The sequence below is a fragment of the Balaenoptera acutorostrata genome, chromosome 8 (genome assembly GCF_949987535.1).
Source record: "Balaenoptera acutorostrata chromosome 8, mBalAcu1.1, whole genome shotgun sequence".
Taxonomy (NCBI): Eukaryota; Metazoa; Chordata; class Mammalia; order Artiodactyla; family Balaenopteridae; genus Balaenoptera; species Balaenoptera acutorostrata.
Genome location: NC_080071.1, coordinates 67854078 through 67879429, shown reverse-complemented (window position 1 = coordinate 67879429; position 25352 = coordinate 67854078). Strand labels below are relative to the sequence as shown.

General features: G+C 33.9%; 1 protein-coding gene across 9 annotated transcripts in view; it reads left to right on the top strand.

The window, feature by feature from the left end:
- KANSL1L (KAT8 regulatory NSL complex subunit 1 like) overlaps positions 1-25352 on the top strand; it is a 157057-nt gene that overhangs the window by 110021 nt on the left and 21684 nt on the right. For all 9 annotated transcript variants that reach the window (XM_057550809.1, XM_057550808.1, XM_057550807.1 and 6 more), the window contains one exon: positions 22649-22814. In XM_057550809.1, coding sequence (XP_057406792.1) covers positions 22649-22814 — 166 coding nt within the window. The remainder of the gene's footprint in view (positions 1-22648; positions 22815-25352) is intronic.

Genomic DNA, 25352 nt, shown 5'->3' with positions numbered 1-25352 from the left:
TACTGTGTGAACCTTTTGCTGTCTGGAGTGGCTGGAAACGAGAAACAGTCTTATTTTTGAACCCAGCAATCCTTGGTTCCGTATTTCCTCTAAATTCTGCTTGAAAACTTATTCCCTCCTTTTGAAGCTCATTACTCCATCCATACTTTATCATAGGCAATTAAGTGAACAATTGGCACTTTAAAAATTCTGCCTAGAAACCTCCTTAGCCAGATCTATGAATTCATTATGTACCTTTTTTAATCTTCCACATTTCTACAGGCAATTGTTACACTAGTGGTTCTGTCAGAGCAATAAGATAAAAGAAATAGAGGTAAAAGGATTAGAATAATTATCTCAAATCATCATTTGCAGAGGTTATAATACCTTTGCTGGGCAAAATTAATAAAAAGCATAAATTAGTATGCACTTTTACTTGATTTTGCCCTTTTTACAATACTAATCTCTAATAAGAATGTCAAATAATAATAGCTAATATTTATTAAGCAATTATGTACTAGGGACTGTTTCAACTTATGAATACTTTATATGTGTTTCTTATTTAATATTCATGCCCCATTTTATGTGGGAAACTGAAGCACAAAGTGGGATGAAAAGATACACTCTTTACATAAATGTAAGTAAGTACGAGTTTGTAGTTTTCTCTTAAGTGTTAATGATGAGTCTTAACACTACTTCTTTGATGAGCTTGTTTAAAACATCTGATCTGAATGTTGTGTGAATTGTTTCAGACTGTTTCTCCCTATGAAATTTCAGCCCATAGCAACAATTGTTAAAACTCCAGGTAATTTCTAAAGCTATTTTAATTTTTTGGCTTTCTTATCTTCTAGCTGAATTATATATTTTGCTGTCTTATTCATTACTGTTCATACATACATTACTTACTTATTCATTACTAAAATACTTTAGTTTATTCATGGACAGCCTATGCCTTTTTTATGATTGGTATAATATTGCTTAATCTACTGAACTATAGAATTATCTTTAGAATCAGGAAAACACATTGGCAGACATAGATAAGATGAATATGTTTTCCAGAATAGTATTCTATAAGTCTTAAAATGTAAATGTGGCTAATACCTTTTTTTAAAGCACAATTTCATTTGCAATTAAGAATTAAAGCAAAAGTTTATATTTGGCCATAATATACTTCTTCAGCTCTTGCTTGATAGGAGTATAAACCACTATGCAATCTTAGGCCCTACCCTATTCATGTCTCAGCTTAGACAACAGGAACCACCCTGACTACCTACTGGCAGAGGGAGTTCTCTGTCCCACTGGGACAAGAGGATAGAGGCTTCTGGCATCCAAGGATAGAATTCTGGATACAGTTTTCTAGAGAAACACGTTGTGGGTAATTGGGCATGCCCAATTAGGATGCTAATCATAGCAATAATTCTATTTTAAGTTAGAGTAGTGATTTTAAGATTTTTAGTTAATTAACATAAGTTTTTGAGCAAGAATAAGCCAAGAAATTGAGTCAGTGAGTAAGACCAGAGATCAGAATATTTAATATTTTATATGAAATTGATAAAAGTATAGATGATTTGGCTATGAGTGGGGAAAGGAAGTGGGAAAAAGCCCAGAGTCTCATTTGGTCATGCTCCCAACCACCTTCCTCCATATTGGGGGGGTGGCCATCATGGTGATTATTTCTTCCCTATTAATACTTGCAGCCCCTGAATATAAGTTTTAAATCACCTGTACTATAAATATCAAGGTTTAACCCAGGCAAAATTTATAAATAAATGAAAATTTATTTGCAGGACCCTTACTTGTCTTTTATTGTCCTTCTTCCTCATGATGTCTCCCATCCTCTCTGCTATCTAGTGTTTTTATGCAAGCTTTCTGCTTTCCCATAGTATTCTTTAAGTTCCCTAACTTATTTTTTTTCTTTTTCTCTCCTTGCTTTTATGTAAACATAACAACCTGTGTTGTCTCTAGGAGACCCTGCTAATCTCTGATAAACTATTTACCAATGATACTGTCATTCTGAAGAATGCTATTTGCATTTTGTAAAGTCCTACAGAAGTAGTAAATTAAATATAAAATAGTCACATTAGACTATTCACTATGGAATGCTGGGTAGGAAACTATTTTGAGCAGGAGAATTTTTTCATTCATAAGTTTTAGCATGTAATCCAAGAGCCATTTCATATATATTGATAACAGTTGTTATATCACATATTTTAAATTAAAATTTACAACTGGGAATAAATATTATAACCCTTATAAAATAAGGTAGAATTATTCCTGTTTTAAACTCTGTTCTTCTGTGTTGTTTTTATATCTCCCAAGACAAATTTGCAAAAGTGTTCGGTAGTCAATCTCATCATTGTTATTTCATAGATTATTAAGTCATAAATCTGGTTGGTTTAATAAAATAATCCAGTTATGGAAGTTAAGTTATATATAAAAAAATTCCATTTTAAGGTTTTCACTTACTTTTTCAAATGTAAAATGGTTAGATTTGTAAACTTTATGTACATGCATGCTACTTTTGTGAGCAAATAATTTAAGAATTTTAAAGAAAAATAAACACATGCATGGCCTTACAGAAATTTAAATTCCTCTTGGGGAAACAAGGCAGAAACATGTGCAAATTTAATTGCAACACAAGAGATAAATATTGGCAGTCCCAGATAATATTCTCTTCTACACTGAGGGCGAGGAGAAGAAATATCTAAATTGAGCTAACAAATAATGACTCTGAAATAGAAAATAGGTAAATTCCATGGTATAGGAGGTGTCTGATTAAATGGAGAAAGGGAGATGACTTAAGAGCCTGTATGAATTCTTATTCTACTGGGAAGCCAACTCTCTTTTCCATGCCACACCAACCTCAGCTCCACCAGTTGGAGAATCTGCTCTAGAGAGTGGAAGTATCTTGGTTGAGGGTTTTCTCACTTTGCTGCAACAATTCTGTACTGCAGGGACTTTTATGGGTTGACTAGTAGAGACAAATTTATAGTATGTATAACATTGCATTGAGAAATTATGCTTTATGTAATTATAGATAAATCTGGAAGTTAGCAAATTTCTAAGTCTAAAAAATCATTTCCTATTGGGGTCTATTTGAATAAAGACTTGATTGAAGTAAGGAGGGAGCAAGCCCATACAAAGATCTAGAGGTGAAGCACTGCAGTATATCCAAATCATTAAACATAGGAGGAAAAGACAGCAATGAGAAAGGCCAAAAGAGTAGCTAACATTGGTGAAAACAGATAATTCAAAGGACAGAAAATAACTTCAAGAATAGCCTGTTGTAATAAAGAAGCAATTGTAGAACAAAAAGCTGCCTTTAGAAATTATAAATAAATTTTCTGGAAGTAAAATTTCATATAAGAATTAGGATATAAAGTGAAGAAATCTCCCATAACACAGAGAAAAATTATACATGAACATTTCCCATAGTTTAAAAAAAGACATGGTGTTTTCAGTTTAAGATACTGTTGAGCATTAAAAATTAAAATAAATAGCCCACACCTAAACATATTCTTTGAAATTTCTGAATATCTAGAACACAAGATCTGAAAGCTTTTGAAGGGAAAACAAAACTAACAAAAGCAACACGTAATGTATAATGGATAAGAATGGAACTGCCATTGAAATTCTCATTAGCAACTCTAGATGCTAGAATACAATGGAACAGTGTCTCCAAAGTTCCAAAGGAAGATTATTTTGAGCCTAGAGATGAGATAAAACTGTCATTTTTCAGATGGAGTAATTAATTACATAGAAAATCCAATAGAATCAACAAATTATTAGAATGAATACCATTTCTGCACATAAATAATAACCAATTAAAAATACAATAAAAACAAGATACATTCCCACAAGCAGACTGTCAATTATCTAAGAATTAACACAGAATATGACATCAAAATGCTGTAACAACAGGTTTAAAGCTCTTATTACAGGATATAAAATATCTTAGTAAAGACTTTCAAGTTTCTTGAATTAAAGGTGATTGCAATCAATTTTAGCTGCATTTTTGAAAGGTAATAACTTATTCAAAAATGTATATCCATAAATAGCTAAGTATACTTCAAAAAAAGAAGGGGGTGGGGGGTGAAGAGGTGGTAGGACTACTAGATACTGATTTACAGTAATACAGTATATGGGCTGGCACAAGTATAGACAGATGGATCCAGAATAAGATCTCTAGCACAATCCTATTTATGTACACTTAAATATTAAAATTACAATTACAATGTGTTCTACAGTAATGCATACCAAAAAAAAAAAAATCCAGATCAAATACGTTAGAATGGGGATGAGAGGAAATAACAGTGGGGAATGAGGATTAAAAGGGAATATAAAACATAATAGTATTTCCTTGTGTGTCTGTATCACAATTTTTTATCCATTCATCAGCTCTTAGACACTTGGGCTATTTCTGTTTTTGGCTACTATTAATAAAGCTGCTATAAACACACAACTTTTGTGTCATTATTTTTGGATAGTATCATTTTACATACTACCAGCAATGTATGAGAATTCCAGTTGTTCCCTGTTCTTGCTATAACAGTGTTATCAGTCCTTTTAATTTTAGCTATTCCACTGAGTGTGTGGTGGTATCCTAAGTAAATGATGCCTACTTTGGATTTAATTTGCCTCCCTCTCTTTTTCTAACTTCTTAAGGTAGAAATTTTAAAAATCGATTTTCACTCTTCTAATATAACCATATGAAGCTATAATTTTCCTTTTGAGCACTGTTTAACATCACACAAATTTTAACATATTGTGTTTTCAGTTCAGAATATTTTCTGATTTGTCATATGATTTCTTCTTTGACCCTGGGTGATTTAGAATTATGTTTAATTTCCAAATATATGGGGATTTTCCAAATATCACTCTAATTTCTAATTTAATTCCATTGTGATTATTAAACATACTTTGTATGATTTTAGTCCTTTTAATTTACTGAGATTTGTTTTATGGCCCATCATATAGTCTATCTAGATGCATACTTGAAAAGAGTGTATATTTTCCTGTTTTTTTGATGGGGTTTTCTATAAGTGTTTGTTAGGTTCATTTGGTTGATAATACTGATCAAGACTTTTATATCCTTATTGATTTCCATCCTACTTGTGTTAAAATCTCTGTAAGTGTAGATTTTTCCATTTCTCTTTATATGTATTTCAGTTTTGCTTCATGTATTTTGAAGTTTGGTTAGTACCTGCATAGATGTTTAGTTTTCTTTTTATATCTTTATGACTTGACCCTTTTATCATTATAATATGTTGGTTCCTATCCCTGGAATCTACTTTCACTGATGCTAATATATCTACTCCAGCAATTTAATGATTAGTGCTTAGGTGGTATATTTGCTTTCATACTTTCATTTGTATCTTATCTATGATTTTATATTTAATGTGGTTTACTTGTAGACATTATATATTTAGGTCTTGCTTTTTTATTCAGTCTGAAAGTTTCTGACTTTTAATTGGAGTATTTAGACCATTTATATTTAATGTAATTATGATATAATTAGGGTTTTTTTCCCCACTTTTTGTGTAGTTTATTTCACTTACCATAATGTTTTCAAGGTTCATAGTCTTGTAGCATGTATCAGAATTTCATTCCCTTTTAATGCTGAATAATAATACATTGTTTTTACATGTCACAGTTTATTTATCCATTCCATTGTTGATGGACATGGGTTTTTTTGACCTTTTGGCTATTGTGAGTAATGCTTATTTGGTATACAAATATCTGTTTGTGTCTCTATTCTCAGTTCTTTTGGGGCATAAACATAGAAGTGGAATTGCTGGATCACATAGTAATTCTATGTTTAATTTTTTGAGGAACCATCATACTGCTTTCTACAGTGGCTGCACCATTTTACATTCCTACCAGTAATGTACAACAGTTCTAATTTCTCCTCATCCTCTCCAACACTTGTTATTTTCTGTTTTTTTAAACTTTTTATTTTATATTATAGTATAGTTGATTAACAATGTTTAGGTGATAGTTTCAGGTGTAGAGCAAAATGATTCAGTTATACATATACATGTACCTATTCTTTTTCAAATTCTTTTCCCATTTAGGTTGTTACATAATATTGAGTAGAGTTCCCTGTGCTATACAGTAGGTCCTTGTTGGTTATCCATTTTAAAAATAGCAGTGTGTACATGTCAATCCCAAACTCCCTAACTATCCCTTTCCCCCATCCTCCCCCCAGTAACCATAAGTTCGTTCTCTAAGTCTGTGAGTCTGTTTCTGTTTTCTAAATAAGTTCATTTGTATCATTTCTTTTTAGATTCTGCATATAAGCGATATCATACGATATTTCTCTTTCTCTGTCTGACTTACTTCACTCAGTATGACAATCTCTAGGTCCATCCATGTTGCTGTAAATGGCGTTATTTCATTCTTTTTAATGGCTGAGTAATATTCCATTGCATATATGTACCACATCTTCTTTATCCATTCCTCTGTTGATGGACACTGACGTTGCTTCTGTGTCTTGGCTATTGTAAATAGTGCTGCAATGAACATTGGGGTGCATGTATCCTTTCAGACCATGTTTTTCTCCAGATATATGCTCAGGAGTGGGATTGCAGGATCATATGGTAGCTCTGTTTTTAGTTTTTTAAGGAACCTCCCTATGTTCTCCATAGTGGCTGTACCAATTTACATTCCCACCAACAGTGTAGTAGGGTTCCCTTTTCTCCACACCCTCTCCAGCATTTATCATTTGTAGACTTTTTGATGATGGCCATTATGACTGGTGTGAGGTGATACCTCATTGCAGTTTTGATTTGCATTTATCTAATAATTAACAATGTTGAACATCTTTTCATGGGCCTCTTGGCCATCTGTATGTCTTCTTTGGAGAAATGTATATTTAGGTCTTCTGCCCATTTTTTGATTGGGTTGTTTGTTTTTATGATATTAAGCTGCATGAGCTGTTTGTAAATTTTGGAGATTAATCGCTTGTCGTTCACATCATTTGCAAATATTTTCTCCCAATCTGTGGGTTGTCTTTTCATTTTGTTTATGGTTTCCTTTGCTGTGCAACAGCTTTTGAGTTTAATTAGGTTGCATTTGTTTATTTTTGTTTTTATTTCCATTACTCTGGGAGATGGGTCGAAAAAAGATATTGCTGCGATTTATGTCAGAGAGTGTTTTTCCTATGTTTTCCTCTACGAATTTTATAGTGTCTGGTCTCACATTTAGGTCTTTAATACATTTTGAGTTTATTTTTTTGTATGGTGTTATGTAGTTTTCCAATTTCATTCTTTTACATGTAGCTGTCCAGTTTTCCCAGCACCACTTACTGAAGAGGCTGTCTTTTCTCCATTGTATATTCTTGCCTCCTTTATCAAAGATAAGGTGACCATATGTGCGTGGGTTTATCTCTGGACTTTCTATCCTGTACCACTGATCTCTATTTCTGTTTTTGTGCCAGTACCATACTGTCTTGATTATTATAGCTTTGTAGTATAGTGTGAAGTCAGGGAGCCTGATTCCTCCAGCTCCGTTTTTTTTTTTCTTAAGATTGCTTTGACTATTCAGGGTCTTTTGTGTCTCCATACAAATTTTAAGATTTTTTTGTTCTAGTTCCGTGAAAAATGCCATTGGTAATTTGATAGGGATTGCATTGAATCTGTAGATTGCCTTGGGTAGTATAGTCATTTTGACAGTATTGATTCTTCTAATCCAAAAACATAGTATATCTTTCCATCTGTATGTGTCGTCTTTGATTTCTTTCATCAGCATCTTATAGTTTTTGGAGTACAGGTCTTTTGCTTCCTTAGGTAGGTTTATTCCTAGGTATTTTATTCTTTTTGATGTGATGGTAAATGGGATTGTTTATTGAATTTCTCTTTCTGATAGTTCATTGTTAGTGTATAGAAATGGAACAGATTTCTATATATTAATTTTGTATCCTGCAACTTTACTGAGTTCATTGATGAGCTCTGGTAGTTTTCTGGTATCATTTGCATTTGTCTCTAGGTATTTTTAAATTTCCTCTTTGATTTCTTCAGTGATCCATTGGTTGTTTAGTAGCATAGTATTTAGCCTCCACGTGTTTGTGTTTTTTTTACAGTTTTTTTCTTGTAGTTTATTTCTAATCTCATAGTGTTGTGGTTGGAAAAGATGCTTGATATGATTTCAATTTTCTTAAATTTACTGATGCTCACTTTGTGGCCCAGCATGTGGTCAATCCTGGAGAATGTTCCTTGTGCACTTGAAAGGAATATGTATTTTGCTGCTTTTGGATGGAATGTTCTATAAATATCAATTAAGTCCATCTGGTCTAATGTGTCATTTAAGGCCTATGTTTCCTTATTGATTTTCTGTCTGGATGATTTGTCCATTGAAGAAAATGGGGTGTTAAAGTTCCCCACTGTTATAGTGCTACTGTCGATTTCTCACTTTAAGGCTGTAAGTATTTACCTTATATATTGAGGTGGTCCTATGTTGGGTGCATAAATATTTACAATTGTTATGTCTTCTTCTTGGATTGATCCCTTGATCATTATGTACTGTCCTTCTTTGTCTCTTATAACAGACTTTATTTTAAAGTCTATTTTGTCTGATATGAGTATTGCTGCTCCAGCTTTCTTTTGATTTCCATTTGCATGGAATACCTTCATCTATCCCCTCACTTTCAGTCGGTATGTGTCCCTAGGTCTGAAGTGGGTCTCTTGTAGACAGCATATATACAGGTCTTGTTTTTGTATCCATTCAGCTAGTCTATGTCTTTTCGTTGGAGCATTTAATCCATTTACATTTAAGGTAATTATCGATATGTATGTTCCTACTTCCATTTTCTTAATTGCTTTGGGTTTGTTTTTGTAGGTCTTTTTTCCTCCCTTCCTCTTTTGTTCTCTTCTCTTGTGGTTTGATGACCACCTTTAGTGTTGTGTTTGGCTTGCTTTTTCTTTTTTGTGTGTGTATCTATTGTAGTTTTTGGGTTTGCTGTTCCCATGAGATTTTGATATAGCAGTCTATATATGTACAAGGTTGTTTTAAGTTGCTGGTCTCTTTCCCACCTAGAGGAGTTCCTGTAACATTTGTTGCAAAGCTCGTCTGGTGGTGCTGAATTCTCTTAGCTTTTGTTTGTCTGTAAAGTTTTTGATTTTTCTGTCAAATCTGAATGAGAGCCTTGCTGGGTAGAGTATTCTTGGTTGCAGGTTCCTCCCTTTCATCACTTTAAATATATCATGCCACTCCCTTCATGCAGGCAGAGTTTCTGCTGAGAAATCGGGTGATAACATGGGAATTCCTTTGTATGTTGTCATTTTTCCCTTGTTGCTTTTTTTTTTTGAATTTTATTTTATTTATTTTTTTATACAGTAGGTTCTTATTAGTCATCATTTTTATACACATCAGTGTATACATGTTAATCCCAATCGCCCAATTCACCACACCACCACCCCCCACCGCTTTCCCCCCTTGGTGTCCATACATTTGTTCTCTACATCTGTGTCTCAATTTCTGCCCTGCAAACTGGTTCATCTGTACCATTTTTCTAGGTTCCACATATATGCGTTAATATACGATATTTGTTTTTCTCTTTCTGACTTACTTCACTCTGTATGACAGTCTCTAGATCCATCCACATCTCAACAAATGACCCAATTTTTTACTTACTTTTTATGGCTGAGTAATATTCCATTGTATATATGTACTACAACTTCTTTTTCTTTTTTCTTTTTTTTTTTAAACATCTTTATTGGAGTATAATTGCTTTACAATCGTGTGTTAGTTTCTGCTTCATAACAAAGTGAATCAGTTATACATATACAAATATCCCCATATCTCTTCCCTCTTACGTCTCCCTCCCTCCCACCCTCCCTATCCCACCTCTCTAGGTGGTCACAAAGCACCGAGCTGATCTCCCTGTGCTATGCAGCTGCTTCCCACTAGCTATCTATTTTACATTTGGTAGTGTATATATGTCCATGCCACTCTCTCACTTTGTCCCAGCTTACCCTTCCCCCTCCCCATATCCTGAAGTCCATTCTCTAGTAGGTCTATGTCTTTATTCCCGTCTTGCCCTTAGGTTCTTCATGACCTTTTTTTTTTTTTTTTTTAGATTCCATATATATGTGTTAGCATATGGTATTTGTTTTTCTCTTTCTGACTTACTTCACTCTGTATGACAGACTCTAGGTCCATCCACCTCACTACAAATAACTCAATTTCGTTTCTTTTTATGGCTGAGTAATATTCCATTGTATATATGTGCCACATCTTCTTTATCCATTCATCTGTTGATGGACACTTAGGTTGCTTCCATGTCCTGGCTATTGTAAATAGAGCTGCAATGAACATTGTGGTACATGACTTTTTTTGAATTATGATTTTCTCAGGGTATATGCCCAGTAGTGGGATTGCTGTGTCGTATGATACTTCTATTTTTAGTTTTTTAAGGAACCTCCATAGTGTTCTCCATAGTGGCTGTATCAATTTACATTCCCACCAACAGTGCAAGAGGGTTCCCTTTTCTCCACACCCTCTCCAGCATTTGTTGTTTGTAGATTTTCTGATGATGCCCATTCTAATGGGTGTGAGGTGATACCTCATTGTAGTTTTGATTTGCATTGCTCTAATAATTAGTGATGTTGAGCAGCTTTTCATGTACTTCTTGTCCATCTGTATGTCTTCTTTGGAGAAATTTCTATTTAGGTCTTCTGCCCATTTTTGGATTGGGTTGTTTGTTTTTTTAATATTGAGCTGCATGAGCTGTTTATATATTTTGGAGATTAATGCTTTGTCCATTGATTCGTTTGCAAATATTTTAATATTTTAATATTTTTTCCTTGTCTTTAATTTTTGTCAATTTGATTACTCTGTGTCTTGGCATGTTCCTCCTTGGCTCAACCTACCTGGCACTCTGTGCTTCCTGGACTTGGGTGACTCTTTCCTTTCCCATGTTTGGCAAGTTTTCAGCTATTATCTCTTCAAATATTTTCTCAGGTCCTTTCTCTCTCTCTTCTCCTTCTGGGGCCTCTGTAATGTGAATGTTGGTGAGTTTAATGTTGTCCCAGTGGTCTCTTAGACTGTCTTCATTTATTTTCATTCTTTTTTCTTTATTCTGTTCTGCAGCAGCAATTGCCACCATTCTGTTTTCCAGGTCACTTATCCATTCTTCTGCTTCAGTTATTCTTCTATTGATACCTTCTAGTGTATTTTTCATGTAAGTTATTGTATTGTTCATCTCTGTTTGTTTGTTCTTTAGTTCTTCTAGGTCTTTGTTAAACATTTCTTTCATCTTCTTGATTCCTTCCTCCATTCTTTTTCTGAGATCCTGGATTATCTTCACTATCATTATTCTGAATTTTTTTCCAGAAGGTTTCCTATCTCCACTTCACTTAGTTGTTTTTCTGGGGTTTTATGTTGTTCCTTCATCTGGGACATAATCCTCTGCCATTTCATCTTGTCTAACTTTCTGTGATTGTCGTTTTCATTCCACAGGCTGTAGGATTGTAGTTCTTCTTGCATCTGCTGTCTTCCCTCTCTTGGATGAGACTATCTAAGAGGCTTGTGCAAGCTTCCTGATGGGAGGGACTGGTAGTAGGTAGAACTAGGTCTTGTCCCTCTGGTGGGCAGGGCCATGCTCAGTAAAACTTTAATCCATTTGTCTTGTCTGCTGATGGATGGGGCTGTGTTTTCTCCCTGTTGGTTTTTTGGCCTGAGCCTACAGCACTGGAGCCTACAGGCTGTTTGCTGGGGCTAATGGTGGCCGCTGGAAGGGCTTACACTAATTAGTACTTCCCAGAACTGCTGCTGCCAGTGTCTTTGTCCCCACAGTGAGCCACAGCCACCTCCCACCTCTGCAGGGGGCCCTCTCATACTAGCAGGTAGGTCTGGCCCAGTCTCTTATGGGGTCACTGCTTTTTTCCCCTGGGTCCTGGTACACACAAGACTTTGTGTGTGGCCTCCAAGAGTGGAGTTTCTGTTTCTCCCAGACCTGTGGAAGTCCTGCAATCAAATTCCACTGGCCTTCAAAGCCAGATTCTCTGTGGTCTCCTTGTCCCATTGCTGGACCCCCAGGTTCAGAAGCCTAATGTGGGGTTCAGAACTTTCACTCCAGTGGGGGAGCGTCTGTGGTATAATTGTTTTCCAGTTTGTGGGTCGCCCACCTGGCGGGTATGAGATTTGATTTTATTGCAATTGCATCCCTCCTACTCTCTCTTTGTGGCTTCTCCTTTGTCTTTGGATGTAAGGTATCTTTTTTGGTATGTTCCAGAGTTTTTTGTTAATGGTTGTTCAGCAGTTAGTTGTGATTCCAGTGTTCTTGTAAAAAGGGGTGAACACATATCCTTTTACTCTGCCATTTTGAGCTAATCCCCTATAGTTAGGTTTAAATCTATCATTTTGATTTTGTTATTTGTTTTTTTATTTCTCTCATATATTATTTGTTCTTTTTTCCTGCCCTTTTTCTTTCCCTTGAAATTAAATGTCCTTAGACTGGCCTTTGTTGTTTCATTCTATGCATGTGTAGATTGTTATTTGACAAAAGAATGAAATGTGCCCTATGGAATTTCTGGAGCCCTTTCTCTGAAAAGCTTCCTTTTTTTATGACAGTCTCCTCTATAAGTTGTAGCCATCTTTTTCTCCCCAAAGTTTAACATCTGTGTCTTAAAATCTTCTAGACTGACACACTCTACTTGGACCCCCCCCATCCTTGTGCAAAAAGCTGGTAGATTTATCGGATCATCTCATTTGTTTTTCTTCTCTCAGGGATAAGTCATATGCTACCTGTTGTCCAAGTTCTGAAAACAGTTGTTTGATATAAGTCCCATAGGTGTACTTCTTTTTTAAATTGAAGTATAGTTGATGTGCAATATTATATTAGTTGCTGGTGTACGAGATAGTTATTCAATATTTTTATAGATTATACTCCATTCAAAATTATTACAAGATAATGGCTATATTTCCCTGTACTGTACATTATATCATTGTTGCTTATTTATTCTATACATAGTAGTTTGTCTCTTAATCCCATACCCCTATCTCACCCCTACTTCCTTCCCTCTCCCCCTTGGTAACCACTAGTGGAATTGCTGGATCATATGGTAGTTGTATCTTTAGTTTTTTGAAGAAACACCATACCGTTTTCCATAGTGGCTATACCAGTTTACAGTCCCACCAACAGTGTGCAAGTGTTCCATTTCCTCCACATCCTCACCAACATTTGTTATTTGTAGACTCTTTGACAATAGCCTTTCTGACAGGTGTGAAGGGATATCTCATTGTGGTTTTGATTTGCATTTCTCTGATGATTAGTGATGTTGAGCATTTTTTCATGTGCCGATTGGCCATCTGTATGTCTTCTTTGGAAAAATGTCTATTTAGGTCTTCTGCCCATTTTATGATTGGGTTGTTTATTTTTTTGCTGTTGCATTGTATGAGTGGTTTATAAATTTTGGATATTAACCCCTTATCAGTCATATCATTTGCAAATATTTTCTCCTATTCACTGGTAGGTTGTCTTTTCATTTTGTCAGTGTTTTCCTTTGCTGTGCAAAAGCTTTTAAGTTTAATTAGGTCCCATTTGTTTATTACTTCATGGACAGAAATGGAATTGCTTTTTCTACTTTCAAAACTGATTTCTTAATAACATATCCCATTTAGCTATTGCTTAATCTCTCCTCCACAACAAATTTGAAAGTGTCTGTATTTATCTCTGTTACATGTTGGGTTCCCTGAGAAGCACTGCAATGTCATAATGTTATTTTACTCTTCACCCTGCTATAGTATGGTATCCAACAAAAGCATTTTATTGAAACAGATTTTTAAAGGTCAAAGTGACCTTTTAATTAGGTCACTTAGCCAGATCCAATGCTGAACTTTTGATTCCAGTAATGTGGTGGGATAATTATCTTAGGAAAGCTTCTGGATACAAAGTATTAGAATGTAAAGTATCAAGAATATTTTTTTTGAATTTTAAATCACTTTATTATCATTTGTTAAAGTATGCAAGACATTTTCATATAAAGTAAAAATATATTGCTTATGAAAAAGTGAACAATTTAATGAAAGGTATCTTGACTACATCATGAATTGAAAAAATGCTACACAAATTTCTTTGTTGTAAATGATACAATGTATATTATGACTACTCCTTTAACCAATTTTAATGGAAAAATTCATTGCTGCTATAAAACTATAGAAAAAGGGTTACCTCACTTTTGCTGGGCTCTTAGAGAATCTAAAAGTTTATTTTAAAAACCATCTTTTCCCATTGAGAAATTACATTTGAGGAAATTGCTTTAAACTTTTTGCTAAGCTTAGTGAAATTAAATTCACAATTAAGTTGGTCTTTTGAATTAAGTTTGCTTATTATTCCTTCCTTCTTTCAACAAATAATTTCTGAATGTCTACTGTGTGTAAAGGTACTCTGTTAAGGGCTCTGAAGGAGGCAGAGGTGATTATGTCATAAGAATATTTTTTACAGTGGATGCCTAACCTGGCTCAAAAAATGGAAATCCTCAGAATTAAAAAGGAAGGAAGGAAAGAAAGGAGAAAGAGAAGTAGAAATTTTTGTTTAATAGTCTTGATAGAGACTGGAGGCAGAGCCTAGAATCTGGGAGATGTGAGGAGACATATTAAGAGACCCTGCATAAAGCCAAGAACCTTCAATGCTACTCACTTTGTGAGTGCATGAACTGGAACTCAGACCTGCTGAACAGCGGTGCAAAGAACTTGCCTTTCTTTGCCTTGGGCTCTGGCTGAAAAATGGAAAATAGAATTTCTGCATAGAATTTGTAATGACAAGTCAGGCCTTTTACATCTTTAAAGTCTGAAATCATTCTACCTAAGAGTTTTATTTAAAAAGACAAGAATTGCAGGCTTCCCTGGTGGTGCAGTGGTTAAGAATCTGCCTGCCAATGCGGGGGACATGGGTTCGAGCCCTGGCCCAGGAAGATCCCACATGCCACAGAGTGGCTGAGCCCGTGTGCCACAGCTACTGAGCCTGCCCTTTAGAGCCTGCGAACCACAACTACTGAGCCCACGTGCCGCAACTACTGAAGCCCACACTCCTGGAGCCCATGCTCCACAACAGGAGAGGCCACGACAATGAGAAGCCCATGCACCGCAACGAAGAGTAGCCCCTGCTTGCAGCAACTACAGAAAGCCTGTGCACAACAATGAAGACCCAACACAGCCAGAAATAAACAAACAAACAAATTAATTAATTAATTTTAAAAAAAGGACAAGAATCGCATTTTAAAATGGTTAGCTGGTGTTCCAGATGGCTGGCAGAAATAAATGTATATCCTTTCTAGGGGAATGAACTCTCAATAGAAACTTTCCAGGATTCCCCTGAATAAAATTCCAATAAATGTGAATTCCTAATTTAAAAAAAAATATAAAAACAGACATAGCAACAAAGCAACATCAGGAGAGTCAGCAAAAACAAACTAACTCCCACCCCCCCCCACACACACATCCTTACAAAAATAACTTCAGCTAGTGCAGTTATCATATACAGAATGCAAAATTAAGTAAGTTTATATGTTTAAGGAAAATAAATCAGAAAATTAGTAATATGTTTAAGAAATAGGTAGATAAAACTCGAGAGAGAATTGGCGGTTAGAAAATAGATCTGAATGAAATTATACAAAATGAAATACAGAGAGAAAAAAGAATTGGAAGATATGAAGAAAAATGAATAAATATAAAGGTTAGAGGAGAAGATGTAGCATATGTCTTCAGAGAGGGAAACACCTAGGATAGCTGGCTTCTGCAACCACTTTTGCCCTGGAACTTTGGCAGAAATTTTCAAATTTGGTTCAGATGCTAATAGATGATAGGTATGGGGGATGCTGTTGGGTGTGTTTTGGGAGACCTGAAGCACATGGCCATTTTTCACTTCAGAACATTTTTGACCAATGTTTTCCTCATAACACTTGCTAAATACCTGGGCTGCAGAGAACAGAAGGCTTAAAAAAAACATCAATGACAAAAACCCCTTTAAAGCAGTGTGGCACTCCTCAGTATAATCTTAAGATTTTTTTTCTTAAGGTCTGAATGATCAGGGGAAATTCTGTAAAATACAACAAACACTTAGCTGAAAACCTTGAAGGGCCAGGAACAAATCAGATATAGAAAACCATAGTAGGGCGGTAACCCAAGCTTAACTGAGTGCACTCCCTGAGTAGATGAAAGGAGAGAAACCTGCAGTTTATCTACTTAGCAGTAGGGAAAGAGAACCCTCTAAGGAGAAAGATGACATCATTTGGAGCCTTTATGATTTAAAAAAAAATACCATCTGGCATTCAATCAAAAATTACTAGGCATCCCAAAAGACAGGACCATATGACCAGCCTTCAAGAGAGAAAAACAGACAATAGTGACAAACCACCAAGTGATTCTGATAATTGGATTTAACAGCCAAGATCTTTAAAATGGCTGTGATTAATATGTTGAAAAAATAGAGAACAACTGGAAAAAAACATTATTTTACCAGATATTTGGAATCTATTTTTTAAAAATAAAAATAGAGTCATATGAACATTCTCAAACTCAAAATATAACATGTGAAATTAATACTTCACCAGCTGATGAGTTTAACTACAATTAGATGGAGCATAAGATATGGTAAATGAACTAAAAGACTTATTAATATAAAATACTCAAATAGAAGCACAGAGATAAAACAGAATTTAAAAAATACAGAAACAGAATTAGAGAACTGTAAATCAGTGAAAAAAAAATTAACCATATATGTTATTAGACTCTAGAAGAAAGGAGAGAGAATAGGACAGAAATAACATTTGAACAGATAATAATAGAGAGTATTTCCTAAACTAAAACAGGACATCCACCCATAGATTCAAGAAGTTCTGTGAACCTCAAAAATAACAAATACATAGAAATTGCATCAAGACATATTATAGCAAGCCTGCTAAAAAGTGAAGACACAGAAAATATTAAAAGCAATCAGGGTAAAAAAGACACATTACCTTCAAATGAGGACAACAATAAGACTTAACTACTCAATAGAAACAATGGAAGCCAGATAAAAATGCAAATATTCTTAAAATGCTGAAAGAAAAAAAAATGCTAGAATTCTATATCCACAAAAATATCCTTCAAAAATGATGATATACAAAGGTTTCAGATAAATAAAAATGGAAAGAATTTGTTGACAGCAAATCTACACTAATAATAATAGCAAAGGGAGAAGGAACATGATCCCAGATGGAAACAGAATTGTAGAAAGAAGCTAAGAACAATGGAAAAGATAAATATATGGGTAATTTAAATGTTGACAATGAAAATAATAACAGTAATATAATGTAGAGGTTTATATATGGAATTAAAATGCCTTACAACAATAACAAAGAGGAGAGTAAATGGAATTAAAGTCTTCTAATGTCCCATTGTTTTCAGGGAAGTGGTAAAAGGAATAATTTGTTTTATACTCTAAAAGCCATAAGTTAAGGATGCATTGTAATCTCTCGGAAAACCACTAAAAGAAAAGAAAAGAATGTATAAGTTTAAGTTAACTGAGGGGAAAAATATGACAAAATATTTTATCAATCCTAATAAACAATAGTAATCAGTGAAACATAGAAACAAACATACATATGCAATAAATTTCCATATATTGATACAATATAGAAAATAAATCTAGTTGCTGGTTCTTTGCAAAGAAATTGATAAACCCCTAGCATTTTCCTCAAGAAGAATCGAAAGTTGCTTTGACATTTAAAAATTTGTTAATATAATAACCACATAATTAGATTAAAGAAGAAAAGCCAAGTAATCATTTCAATAGGTTCACAAAAAGTGTATGATTAAGTTCAACATTAATATACTTAAAAGAATACTTTTGGCAAAGTAGGCATACATCCTGATAAAGAATATACCAAAAAAATCTACAATCATTCTTAACCCTTATTATTCTTACTTATGAAAAATTAAAAGCATTTCCTTTATAATGAGGGACAAAACAATATGTCCTTTGGTCATTTCTATTCATTGTTGAACTGGTGAGCCTATCTAGTGTGGTTGGAACCTTATAAATAATAATAAATAAAGGTTTTAGGACTGAATGAAAGAAACTAAACTGTCATGACTTTTAGATAATATGTTTGGTTAATAGAAAACTAAAAGAAACAACAAGTAATATTATTTGAATAAGAAAGTTTAGCAGAGTTGTGGGACATGTTCAGTACATATCAATTGTATTTTTCAATTCCTTTTACATGAAACAATATTATGGTACCTAGGAATACATCTAACAAAATATGTAAAGACTTTTAGAGAAGAAATTTACAAAGTTTTATTGAAAGATATTAAAGACCTAAATAAATGAAGAGATACACCATATTCATGGATGGATGACCTTTAATCATGATATCAAAATTTTAAAAATGTCAAAAATCTTCCAATTGATTTACAAATTCAGTGTATTTTTAAACAAAATTCTACAGGTTTTTGATGGAAATTAAGCTGTTTTTAAAATTTATTCAAAAGATGGAGTACAGCCTTTAAAAACTGTGAATCACTAGGTTGTACATCTGAAACATATAATATTATAAATCAACTATACCTCAATAAAAAAAATATGCAGAGGAGTGAAAACCAAGAATAACAGCCAAGTCAGCCCTGAAGAACAAGGTGGAGAAACTTACACTATCAAATGTCAAGATTTATTTAAAAGATGCGGTAATTATGGCATTGGTTATTAGCACAGACACAAATGATAGAGTGTTAGAGATCCCTGAAACAGTCCCAGACATGTATGGAATGTGGTATATAACAGGCAGCATTGTAGATTGGTTGGGAGAGGATGAACTGACTGTTCAGTAAAAGGCATTAAGTTAATTGGTGATCCATTTAGAGAAAAAAAAAATGAGTTTGGATCCCTATCTCACATCTTGCACAAAGAAATCAATTTTAAACAAAGACCTAATTGCAAAAGGCAAAACAATAAAACTCTTATAAAAAAAAAAGTGGAAGAATATCTTTATGACTTAAGGGTAGGGTTTCCTCATCAAGATTCAAAAGATTTCCTCATCAAGATACAAAGAAGTGCAAACTATATATAAAGGAAACATCTAAGTTAAGAATGTCTGTTGATCAAAAGACACAAAAAAAGTGCAAAGAGAAGCTCATACAGGGAGCAATACATAGAACCTACAAAGGATTTGTAACTTTCAAGAGTGTATAAAGAGAACTTAAAAAATCAATAAGAAAAAGACATCTCAATAGAAAAATCATCAAAACATGTATTCCCCAAAAGAAGGAAAATTGGCCAATAATAGGTATGAAAATGAGGTCAACTTAAACAATAAACAGAGCAATACAAATTTCAACCATGAGATATTTGTATGGTCTAAAATTGGCAAAAATAAGAATTCCGACAGTACCCTTGTTGGTATGAATCTGAAGCAGTGAGAACTAAAATCTGCTCTGTTGGAGTGTAAATTAGTTGTAACTACTTGGTAATACAATATATTATCTAGTGAAGTTGAGTATGTGTGTTCATGCATTTGTATAACCCAGCAATTCCATTTCTAGCAGTGTACTCTAGAGAATATCTTACACCCATGTGCCAGGAGACAAATATAATAATATCCATACTATCATTGTTCATAATGGTAAAACACTAGAAACAATCTAGATATTTATATATAGTAGAATGATTAATTGCATGCACATAATGTTGAGTAATAAAGCAGGAAAACACATCTAGCATTATTCTGTGTATTTACATTTTTAAAGCATAGGGATTTAAGTAGTAAATTATATAGGATTACATATACTTTTGTAGAAAAACTATAAAGAAAAAACAAGGAAATGATAAAATTAAAATTCAGGATAGCAGTTACTCCTGGAAATGTGAGAGAAAAATATGACTGAGGAGGCACATTGTATTAGTTAAGGTATAGGTTTAGCTGCATTTGACAGAAATCCCAAATAGTGATGTAAGCAAGATGTAAGTTTATTTCTTTGTTTTGAAACAGATTGAAAATATTCTAGGCATGACAACCATGCTCTACATGGTTATCTAGGAACCAGGCTCCTGCTGCCTTTTTGTTTAATCTTTTGCGCATTACCCTCACTCACAAGATTATGGTGGCTCACCATCACAGGTGGAAGAGTGGAGGGCTAAGTGACCTTCTTAAGGTCAGTTTCTAAATGTTGCACACATGACTTCTCCTCATGGTGTTCTGGCTAGAATTTAGTAATTGTTAGATGCAAGGAAGCTTGAGAAATGTGCCCAGCTGAAAATCAGGAGTTTTAGAACAGGGAGGAGGAGAGCACAGATATTGGGAGGAAAGTAGCAATCTCTGCCACAGGCTCATGGGGCCGGGATAGCAAGAGAAGTCATCAAAGGTATTGGTATTGTTCTGTTTCTTAAAGTAGGATGGTGAGTATAGGTGCTTTTTAAACATTATTTTATACCTTCCTTATAAATTATATACTCTTTTGTATATATGAAATGTTTCATTATTAAAGTTACATGTAATGGATACTTTTCAGGCTTTACTTTGCTTGAATCTTATGCAGCATATGGTATTGTTGATCACACCCTCTAGACATTTGAATTTTTATTGGCAAGAATCTCCAGGTTTTTCTCTTATTTCTCCATCCATTCCTTTTCAGCCTCCTGGGCTTCACTTTCTCTGCAGGGGAAAAAAGGCCTTTTCCTAGATGCCCCTCACTTGTCTCCATAATTATTTAGGATAGTTTCAAATTGGCTAATGGGTTTCCTGGATTTGGAAAAATTGCAAGAGAAAACTAATTATATGGTAAATATTCAGATTTTATCAACTTTTATTCATAATGTTCTAGCCATACATGAAAAAAGAGAGGTTAGCACATTTTCTTCTTTGTAATTTTATATAATTGTTCCTTATATCTTTTTGAACTACATCACAAAAGAACAAATAATTCTAGAGTGAGTCACAAGTACCAGTGCATCTTGTAAAGGTAAGAAACAGCAACTGTTCCCATAGATATATACATATAACATCATTAGAATAAATCTTGGAAATAACTCACATCTTTATAATCATGTACCACATGTTATATCTTCTTATAAAAATCATCAATTTACTTGACTACCCGGCATAATGACTGTATTTCCTAGCCTTCCTTGCAGCTGGGTATGACTAGCTGACATAAGTCTTGGCCAGTGGAATATAAAAAGAAGTCATTACATGATAAATTTTAGCATATATTAACAGGGACTATTTTTTCCCCAATGAAATAGTCCCAGGCACACATGTATTTGAAAAGTTCTATTCACTTAAATTTGTTAAAAGCAAATGAGATAAAATTCATTTGGTCAGCATTCAAGTTTCAACCATATGTTAGGGACTGTGTCAGATTCCGGGAATACAGGATTGAACAAATTATAGTCCAACCTTCAAGGAGCTCACGGTCCAGAGGAAATCTAGTTAAATGCTATGGCAGACATGGCTATGCCCAAGGTGCTGTGGAAACACAGAAAATGCCAGTTAGCCAGGAAACTCAAACTCAAGAAAGTTGACAAACTTAATGTAAGTTTATAAAATAATTTTTTTTAAAATAGCATCCAAAATTCTCAGTTATTATAAGCATTTTAAATATAATTTCCATTAAAAAAATAGAGTCCTAATGTTATTGTAGTAGGTGGAGGTAAGAGTGACAGAAGGAACGCAAGTGAACTCCATTAACTTTTTAAATATTTTCTCTATTTTGTAGATTTTTTACATTGGTTGTATAGTAATCTTATAACCAGAAAAAAATAATTTAAAAATCCGACATTTAAACAGAATATGTATTTTTTAAATGTAGCAACATAATTTTTTGATTTAGCAACATGGTTTTCATGAGATTTCTGGATTGAAATCTTTATCTTAAACTCAAACTCATGTAACATATTGCATATTTTATACATACCTTTTTTAATATTTTAAATTCAATTTTACTTAATGTAAATATGTGATACATATGTCTTCATAGTACTTCACTGTTATTGCAGTGTAGATATTGTCTCGCATTAGAATTTAAGGCAGACTCTAGTTTCACTCATTGGTTATAACAGATTAGAAGGAGGAAAACAGTACAGTTGACCCTGGAAAAAGGTGAGGGTTAGGGGCGTCAACCCCTATTCAGTAAAAAAATCTATGTATATCTGTACAGTCAGTTGGACTTCCTCCCTATCTGTGGTTCAGCATCCGAAGATTCGGCCAACCACAGATCATGTAATACTATAGTACCTATTTAGTGAAAGAAACCAGCTTATAAGTGGACCTGCACAGTTCAAACCTCTGTTTAAGGGTCAACTGTATGCACAGTTCTTAATCATAACATAGTACCTGCTCACTGTCATATTTTTCACTAATCTGGAGTGTAACCATTTTCTTGTGAACTAAAGTTGTTCAAACTCATTTTTCTTTTTTGTGATTTCTTAAGATGGGAGCAAGACCCATTTTCACAGACTTTGCTCTTCACTTTGAAGAACTGAAAAGGGACTAGTCAAATCTCATCACACTCATGGCCTTCTATATCTTTGCTTCTATCACTTAGTCTAGGTCATTGTAAAGCACTCTCCCCAAGGTGATTTAGTAATCCAGGACTTCTTGCTGGTGTCATTCAGATACTGTACTATAGCTGTTATATTCTCTCTGATTCGCTTTTCAACAAAAATGAAGTCTTTATTTTTTTTTCCTTGCAGACTTTGCCTTCAAAAGAAACAAGGTTTTTAAATACTACACAAATGCCTTGCCTGCAATCATCTTCAATTTGGAGTAGCTGTGAACACAATTCAAAGTCTCAAATATTAACAGAACATGTATCAGAGTTAGATTCTTCTTTCCATTCCGTTCTATCATTGCCATCAGGTAAGATTCCTTTTAAAAAATCTCTAAGTAACTGAATTTTTTATGGTGAAATCTAATCCTGTAAATACAAGGAATCTGATAAACTTTTATCAGTTGTCACTGGATATTAGAGCTAAACAGTTTTCATAGAGAAATTAATCTAGTCACATGCTGAATTAATGTTCTATCTTTAGGTTGATTTTTTAATTCCTTGGAAACCATTTTGACTTACTTCGGGAAATTCTTAGCTTTTGATCTCCTTTTGATGTTAAATTTTTAGCATTTTATTGATAACATGGCTATGCTGTTGAAATGTTTCTCAGCAAGTCAGGGTTCTTTTTCTAATGTGTTGTTTTGCATGGAGTTTTCCCTGCCATGTTGTATTCCTCCATCTATAATCAGCATTGAATTTCTCTGAGAGAAGAAAATTGTCCATCTTTAGACACAGTCAACTTTTGAACCTCAAAAATACCTGTAATATACAACCGAGCAGATGAGGCATTGCATCCCTATATCCCTAAGATGGCTTTAAGTTTCTTTCCAGTTCTTGTCTTGTGTTCGAATGTTTCCAATCTTACCTACATTGGAACTGAAGTAAATATTTAGGGTAAAAAAGGAAACATTTTTCACACTGGTTATCTCAGGCTCCTCTCTTTATGGGAAGATATCTCAAATGGGCTTTTGCTTCCTTTGCAGCTTTTGGTTCTAATTATACAGGGACTGCTCCTCTTTGTAAAGCACTATTTCTTGTACCTATTCCTGCCCTGAATCTTAGTTTGGTTTTTACCAGCATTACAGTGGTTTCTTAGCTACACACCATACTTTGAAGTAAGTTCCTGGTAGGAACTATTTTACTCCATCCTTGAGGAAACCTTAATAATAGAAAGAAAAAATAATATATATAACAATAACACAGCTAACATTTGGTCTTAGCATACACTGGGTCCTATAAGCACGTTACATTTTCTTGTTTGATGCTTGCAGCAACCCCATGAGGAAAGATATTGTTGTCCTCTTTATCTTACATATAAGAACATTGAGGCTTAGAGATGTTAAATTATTCATCCATAGTACACAACTAGTAAATGATGGAGACAGGATTTGATCTGAGGTGGTCATTCTCCAGAGCCACACTCCTAACCGTACTCTTTACTGCCTTTCTGTTTTCTTATTAGTAAATTTGTTTCTCTGATGACAAAAATCTAAGAGCTGGCATAAATAATCTTTCATCCTACTATGTCACATCTAATAAGTAAAGATTAGCTTCCTTACCTACTACTTAGGGTTATCCATTTCTTCTTGTGTTCATTTAATAAAAATCTGAATACCTGCTGTATACTAGGTACTAAGTAGGTGGTAGGAGTATAAATACAAATAAATGCCTCAAGGTACTTGCATTCTAGTTTGACAACTGAAATATAAACTAATAAGTGTAATAAAGTGTTATGAAATTTTAATAAAAAGCCCACAGGTCACAGTGTGGGTTCTACGGAAGGTATATGGGTAGAACAAGCGCCTTCCCTAGTTATGTCATGTTTTCCCACAACTCAAGAAGAACAGTGGTAGAATAGGCAATACTCCATATAAAAGTTAAGTGATATATCTTTGGAAAAACTTATGTTTTGATAATTGCAAATATCAGAATCCTGAAATGTTTAAGTAGCATATTTAATTTGTATTCTTATTTTCATTTTGTCATATAGTTTTCTTATGGTCATAGTATAGTGATAGCATTGAAATCCATCTTACATCTGACCCTTGGGAGAGTCTCCAAGGTGATACTTATGAACCCATTTTTTGTGTGCATATTTTTCCACACTTGAGTATGGATCGGCCATTAAAATACATCTTTTTATGGAGAGATACTTGTTTAAAATTGAGACCCGTCCTGGGTCTATCCTGATTTATGCATTCATAATTAGTTTTCTTAAAAATGAATACCTTCTTTCTGTAGCAAAACTTTGAATAAATCAACTGCTTTATAAAATATTTCTTTATGTTTCATAGGAAAAAGTTTAGGTGTCTCTGTTGAATGCTTTTTAAAAATGATTGTTTTTGCATTCTTGATTGAAGAAAATACCCTTTAATTAATAAACGTGAAGCACATCTATTTTATTTATTTAGCTCCTCTTTTGGTTGTGAGTATGGAATATAAACATAGTGAATTGAACGACTCTCCTAAGTCTCTGTTTAAAAGAAGAGAACTAGTTTGTCAATATGTTTTGATCTTTGTAAAAGTAGATTTCATTTTGTGATTCATAATACTAGTAAACTAAGGGAATGTGAAACAGCATTTTCATAAAAGGTTGCATCTGAATTATAGTGGTTTTCCCTCAAGTAATTAAAATTGTGTAATTATGTCTTTTGGAAACTTTATTTCAAATGCAGATTTTGTAGGGGTGGGGTGGAATGGATTTAGAGTCAGGCAGGTTTGGCTGTATATTTTATTAAAGACCTTTTGGGAGCATTTGTTTCATCTGCAAATAGTATTTAATATTTATATTTGTTCATCTTAGGTACTATTTCAGTTTATGAAGTTGTTCATTGTTAGTGTTGTTT